General features: G+C 36.7%; 1 protein-coding gene across 2 annotated transcripts in view; it reads right to left on the bottom strand.

Moving 5' to 3' along the window:
• Positions 1-261: 261 nt before the first annotated feature.
• FAM114A2 (family with sequence similarity 114 member A2) overlaps positions 262-7,481 on the bottom strand; it is a 32,421-nt gene continuing 25,201 nt past the window's right edge. For both annotated transcript variants that reach the window (XM_077768965.1, XM_077768966.1), the window contains exons 13-14: positions 5,187-5,240; positions 262-3,340 (exon numbers count right to left, since the gene is read on the bottom strand). In XM_077768965.1, coding sequence (XP_077625091.1) covers positions 3,239-3,340; positions 5,187-5,240 — 156 coding nt within the window. In that variant the 3' untranslated portion in view covers positions 262-3,238. The remainder of the gene's footprint in view (positions 3,341-5,186; positions 5,241-7,481) is intronic.

Below are 7,481 nucleotides of genomic sequence, written 5' to 3'. Positions count from 1 at the left end.
TTCAGGTTTGTTGTTTTTAGAACTGTTTCTCAGGGCACCTGGGTGGCTCAGTCGGTTAAGGGTCCAACCTCAGCTCAGATCATGATCTCAAGGTCTGTGGGTTCAAACCATGCATTGGACTTAGAGCCTGGAGCCTGCTTCGGATTCTGTGTCTCCCTCTCTCTCTGCCCCTACCTTGCTCATGCTCTTTCTCTCTCTCTCTCTCTCAAAAATAAATGTTAAAAAAAATGTTTTTAACTAAAAAATTAAAAAGAAGAGAACTCCGTTTCTCAAACACTTCATTATGAAAATAAGTATCATGCTATACTGGTAAGACATAATACAAGACTTCAATCTTTGACATTTGTGAAATATCATGCTTACTGAGTGTCCCCTGTGGGTATAATTTTACCCACAATTTTGACCTGGGCTTTTCCAAACTGAGGAATATTCCCACCTTTAAAATTCAGACTACATCTAAAAATACAAAGGATGTCTATCTCTCAAATGATGACATCAACAGCAACTACTTATAAAATATCTCTCCTTCAAATAGGTCTTTAGATTAAAAACAAGTACAAAAGAGAGGGTCCTCATTTGGGGTAGGACAGACAAAACTTGTTTCCTGATTGTAGGACTAGAAAATCCACATTTGTGCATCAACACTGATTTCAGATTCCTGTGAATGCCAGCCATATGATTACACTTTCCTATTTCAGAAGCCTGTCAATTTAGGTATCTCTGCCTTTAAAAAAAAAAAAAAAAAGCAACCTATCAAAAGCAAGTAAGGTAAATATAACTTATCCTTAACACATCTGCAAGGTATTATATAAAGAAAAAACAAGAATTGGTTTGTAGATGTTTCTATTTCTTTTAGACCAAATTAATGAAGTCTCTTTTAATCCTAGCCTTTAAAGATCCTAATAGCAGGAAAAGCAACATTTTACCCCAGTACTAACTATACATTTTACCAGTACAGTGTTTAGTGAATTGGGAAGAGGGGAGCATAGCACATATTCAGATATTAGTAGTTAACCTTAGACACAAAAAAAATTTAAAAGAAACAGCACCAAAAGACTAGGTATCATCAAGAAACTACATCCCATACACACCCCAAACAGAATGAAGCACACAGCATCCAATAATCATCACCATAATCCAATAGGTTCTGTATATCCCAAATTTACCTTTTCACCTGCCAATGAATTCTTATGCTCCTATTTTTGTCTCTACTCAAAGAACTTTCATTCTTTCTCATTATATTTTAGGTGAAAGGCAATTGTTACGCAGAATTAATTGGTCCTTACATCATTGTTTCACCAATGGTTCCCTAAAAGCATTAAAAAAAAAAACATTTGAGTGGGCGGGAGAAGCTGATGAGAGGGATAAGTGAAAAAAGAGGCAGTGAGTCACATCTGCCTTTTGTAAGGTCTAATCTAAAACTGGTCAAAATCAGGACAGGGACATAAAAAGTGTCACTGTTCTGTCCCCTGTATCTATATCTCTCTTCTTGAAAGAAAATCCTTAGCTAGGTTTCTAGACTGAAAGTAAAAACTGCAAACTGCCAGACATACCAGAGTACGAACGGGTGGTCAGAATGTGGCCAGTTCCTAGACCCTGCTCAAGGAATACCCTGCTCAGAGGATCCAGGTTCAGACACAGCAAGTGGGCTTGAGGCAACAAATCAGGGTTGGAAACACGGGCTTTATTAGCCACAGGCAACTGTTTTGTTTTCCACCTGAAATTTCAGAATTTTATTGGGAAGGGTGAAATTTATCTAAAAAAAGGAATGTTCAAAAACTGTTCTGATCATATTAGAACAGAATATAAGCAGAGTAAAACTGTAGTGCTGTTGGTGTATCTTTTTAGCTCAAACCTATTTCCTCCTCACTTACAACCTGTCCCCTACCCCCAAATAAGGCGATTATGTAGAAACAGTATTGAGCTCAATCAATATTAGAGCTTCACTTTGCTATTCCTTTGGTTTGGAAAAGATACTGGGGCTTATGTATAGAAAAGTGAAATGACTGACTGACACAAGTATTCTATTTAAAGGTTTTAGAAGATGAGCAGTAGCGCTCACAAAAGTTACCTCCAACCACAAAGCTGGAGAATTTTTCTTAAAAAAGAGTGGACACCAAATAATTTTTAGGAAGGTAACACCTTATTAGTCTCTTACATTGTTGAGGAGAGCAAAGGAAGGCTTAAGATCTGAAGGATAAAAGTTGTATTTATAAACATGCTAAGGAGTACATTAAAACCAAACAAAAAAGAGTGAGGAAAAACATACTGTGTCTTACAGGTTAAATCCTGTTATAAATGAACATCATTTCTATGGGACTCCATAGTCCCCTTCAACAATGTTCAAATACCGAAAGCCCCATTACTAAAAGGGCTTCAAGACTCCATTGGAGCTGGCTGCTGCAAAACTTCCCCTGCACGTATGAGTGAGAAATATCCTGGAGAGACTCAAATACCTGCAAACATGAAACCGTTTCTCTAAGTTGCACTTACTGGTCTGGAACCCAGGCGAGTGGGGCTCAACTACCACTGACGCCTGTCACCTTAGGGTAGGAGAACAATTTGAAGCCAAAGGGCACTATGCTGTAGTTAATCCATGTGACTTCAAGTACATTTCCAAAGTTTCTCCTCAGTACCAAATACCTTCTGAGAATTAAAGAGCACATGAAACTTTCTAAACAATTCCAAGAATTTAGGCAATAAAAGGTGATCATTACAGTTTCTATATACTGTTTTCTCAAAGCCACAGATTTTATTATAGAAAGGAGAAAGGATGGCATTAACAGATCAAGCACATGAATTCTAGAATAGTAAATTGTTTCTTCTCTTGCTTCACAACCAATTATATCCACGGGCTGTAAAATCATATATAACTGTGACAAAGCTATTGGTGTTTTGTATCATGTCCAAGAAAGACCAATATTTTTGCCCGAATATTCCATTAACCTTTATCTAGAGCTATCATTTTTGAACTTTCCATAAAAGTTTCTTTTCAAATAATAATTATAACAACTTGGAAGAGCAGTATGAAGGCCTGAATACTTCAGCCAAGCAGGGAAGGCAACAAACCTCCTTTAAACACCTGCTCTCTTGCCTAAATTGTATACACTAAAAATAATCCTTTCTCCTTCGCTTTTTCAGGGGTACCCAAAAGAGAGTGGCATTTTTGGCCATCACAAGTTTTGGGTTGAATCTCCTCTGCTCTTCAATGTTCTGACAAAGGTCCTAGGCGTGCAGCTCATGCCTCTGGTAATTCAGTCTTGTTCTCAATGAGCGAGATCTCCAGCACAGGTAAGAGCAGCTGAAAGGCATCCTGAATATAGGAAGCACTGTTTGATGCCTGTCAAGATTGGAAAAAAAAAAGCACAGTCACTTAAAAGGGAAAATATATCAAATATATCAAAAGACAACAACAACAACAACAAAAGATTAACTTTTACAATCTAAGTGAATCTGTTGCCTGGCAAATAAAAGCACAAACTAACCATGCTAATAAAAGCTAGAGAGGAAAAAACAATCTAGGTCTTAAGATATGACAGTACCAAAAAAGAATGGCAGCATTTTTATCCAACTTGTCCATCAGAAATAGTAGCTGCTTTTTGACATCCCACTCAAATTCGGCATTTGAAGCTTATTTATTCCTTTACTAAATGGGTAGATTCGACCATAGCATTTTAATCAATCCCTCAGCGGATTTTACAAGGCTGAATAGTACACCAATTAGGTTTCCAGTCCATTATGACATTTTCTTCTGTGGACTCAACACAACTAATGAATACAAGACAGGTACTACAAATAAAACCAAATGTCTGTATTTGTTCGGTATGAAAACTGTTTTAAAGATGATAACAGTGTAGATATATTTCTGTCTGGTACAACAGACATCTTTATGAGAAGCATTACAGAATCATGATGCTCAGAGTTTGCCAGACTTCGTTTATATCTGACAAGTTCTGATCTTCCATTAGAATAATAGAGACTTTTATTACATTAAGATAAAAATGTATAATTTCAAGGACAAGAGTGTTTCAAATGTGTAAACAAAAACAACCAAGTCCAAATAGCAATAAGGAACACCCATCAAGTGAGTCTACCATTTTTGGATTTATCAATAGCATGTCCTCCTATTTAAACTTTAATGTGACATTTGCTGCCAAATTTTCCAACCAAAAGAGACCCCAGAGATCATCTAGTTAAATCTCTTATGTTGCACATAAAGATAAGATTGTCAGGAAGGTACATGCCTGGTCCAGGGTCATACAGCAAATCAGGAGAGACCCCGGACTGGACTCCTGATATGCAAACTTCTCACCTACACCCCTCTGCCATCTACTCAATCACAGACTATTAAAAAAACTATTTAAGTCAGCAGAATAATTACCCTGATATTCAAGGAAAACTGTGTAGTTAAGGAATTAAAAGCATTTCCTTGGTGATAATTTTAAAAGAATTTAAAACTAAAGAAGTAATAGTCTAGTAGTTAAAAATTGTTTTCAATTCATAACTGAAACCTAGCCAATTATCTCCCCCAACTTACATAAATACATTTGATTATTGATCAAACGTCTAAATTGTTGGCACAATTAACAAGATAGAGTTTTTAAAACATGGAATGCAGAAAGTGTCACACAGCAAGCAATATAATCGATCGTGTGATCCTCTGACATCCCCCTTTCCGGGGAACTTAAACCACCCGCCTCCTTAACTCTAATGGCCTGATGAGGATTATGTAAATACAGGTACCTTTGACAAAACAAGGCAAATTTCTTGGCAAGGAAACGACACAACAAAACGTTCTGTTTTATAATAAATCTCCCCTGTATAAATGTTAGTGCTTTCAGAAGCAGTGTTTGCCTGTTTGTAATTCTCAGCCCTTCAAGTTTACTTGCTGGTCTGGAGAAGGTGTTTCATTACTAAGTACTGTCCATCAACGGCCAATGGATAAACTAAGCAATGACCACCTAATGCTTCTCTGAACTTTATGCAGCAGCTTCATCTTTATGCTTTGTAAATAATGAACAGGGATATGTATCAACTACACACCATTTTGGTCATATCTGCATCAACATGGCTAAATTACCAATCTGGTGAAAAAAACAAAAAAGGCCAAAAATACTTAAGAAAGAGTTGATTAATAATACATATTGCCCTAAAAGTTAGAGACTTAACACACAACTACTACTAACCTCTAGAAATACAGCAGTGATTAGGGGATTAAGGATGTCTGCCTTTTCTTTGACCTAGAATAAAGGATACAGTGTTAAGTGAGCACAGCAAACACCCATAACACCCATATATAACTTAAGTATAGAAAATGTCTGGACTGAGAAAGTGCAAAATTATCATTTCTAAAAGTGCTTTAAATTTCCTTCTTTCAGGGCACCTGGGTGGCTCAGTTAAGTGTCCGATATCTGCTCAGATTGATCTCACAGTCTGTGGATTCAAGCCTTACAAGGGGTTCTGTGCTGATAGCTCAGAGCCTGGAGCCTGCTTCAGATTCTGTGTCTCCTTCTCTCTGCTCCTCTCCCACTCCTGCTCTCTCTCTCTCTCTCAAAAAATAAACATTAAAAAAAAATTAAAGGGGTATCTTGGTGGCTCAGTCAGTTAAGGATCCGACTTCAGCTCAGATCATGATCTCTCGTGGTTCACGAGTTCGAGCCCTGCATCGGGCTCTGGGCTGACAGCTCAGAGCCTGGAGCCTGCTTCAGATTCTGTATCTCCCTCTCTCTCCACCCCTCTTTCTCTCTCTCAAAAATAAATATACATTAAAAAAAAGGTTTTTTAAATTTCCTTCTTTATATCTTCCCATCCCATTCAACTGAGAGTGTGCTCCTTTGTAGTTCTTTCTTTACTGACTTTAACAAGTATCTTCATTTTGGAAGAGAGGGTAGAAATGATGATACATGTGACCGAAAACTTTAGAACAATTTAAAAAAATGCAGACATGCATATGTATCATGTGATCAAAATATTCACTGGTTTTTAAGATGGGCTGTCTGAAAAACATGGAAACAACTAATTCAAAATTAGTAATCACATGTTCAAGCACCTTACAGTTGACTTGCTGGGTTAAAGTATCTTTATGAAACACATGGAAAGATTCGGCCAGCTCCAAAGATTAACTTTGGGAATCCCAGACACTCTTTTAAAGACAATATTAAGGGGAAAAGAGATAACCCCAGGATTATCCCTTACAGGAATAATTTAAACTCACAAAGTAAGAAAAATTAATTTGGGCTATGCTGTTACATAAAATAAGTTTAAGGACCCAGAATCTGCTGCCACACTGACCCTTAAATACTTACTACTAAGTGATTTCTTTAAATTGAGGTGTAAGTCACATACCACACCATACAAGTTTTAGGTGTACAACATGATTTGATATCTACATACACTGTGAAATGATCACCACAGTAAGTCTAGTTCACATGTGTCACCACACACAGTTACAAAAATTTTTTGTGAAGAGAAGTTTTAAAATCTACTCTTAGCAACTTTCAAATATGCAATACAAAATTATTAACAACAGTTACTATGCTGTACATATGCTGTATATTACATCCCCATGACTTATTTATAACTGGAAATTTATATCTTTAAATCCCCTACACCCATTTTACCCATCCTCTACTCCCCTGCCTCTGGCAACCACCAATCTGCTCTCTGTATCTACGAACTTGGTTTTACTACAAAGTGATTTTTATCTGCTCATAAAATGCCCTTGACTTTATCCTAATTAATGATTAATGATTTCTGAATCATGCTCCATAGTTTACACACCTTCAGTACATTTTTACAATTCCTTTAAGAAAGAAAAAAAAAGAACTTTAGCTGTTTTAATTACAACTGTGTTCCTGGCTGACAGCTGCAAAATATGAGGATCGCCATGGTCTAAGTAAGGTGCTGCTCCTTAAAACTACAGTCACTTGGCAGTTTTTATTTTATCAAGGTCTAAATTTCCAGTATAGGTCTCAGAGGGCAGCACAAAACACACTGCAGATTTCATAAAAAGAGAAAGCAAAAATCAGTTAGACAAAGACAAGCTGATCCTAAAATTCACACAGGAAATGCATAGGGCTCCAAAAAGACAAAAGATCTGGAAAAAGAAGAACCACCTTGAAAGACTTACACTTCTTAATTTCAAAACTTACTACAAAACTATAGTAATCCAGACAATATGGCACTGGCATAAGGATACACACAAATAAAATCAATACTAGAAATCAGAGTCCAGAAATAAACCCATATATCAATGGTTAATTGATTTTTGACAAAAGGGCAAAGACAATAAGGAAGAGCTTTTCAACAAATGATGCTGGGCAAACTGGATATGCACATGCAAAAGAATGAAGCTGTATCCCTACCTCATCCCCTACATAAAAATTAACTCAAAATGGATCACAGACTTAAAATCTAAGAGCTACAATAAAACTCTTAGAAGAGAACAAAGGAGTAAATCTTCATGATCTTGGGGTAGGCAA

Source organism: Crocuta crocuta, unplaced genomic scaffold, assembly GCF_008692635.1.
Source record: "Crocuta crocuta isolate KB4526 unplaced genomic scaffold, BGI_CrCroc_1.0 scaffold340, whole genome shotgun sequence".
Classification (NCBI taxonomy): Eukaryota; Metazoa; Chordata; class Mammalia; order Carnivora; family Hyaenidae; genus Crocuta; species Crocuta crocuta.
The sequence above is the reverse complement of the archived record's forward strand: the minus strand, read 5'-3'. Positions and strand labels throughout refer to the sequence as shown.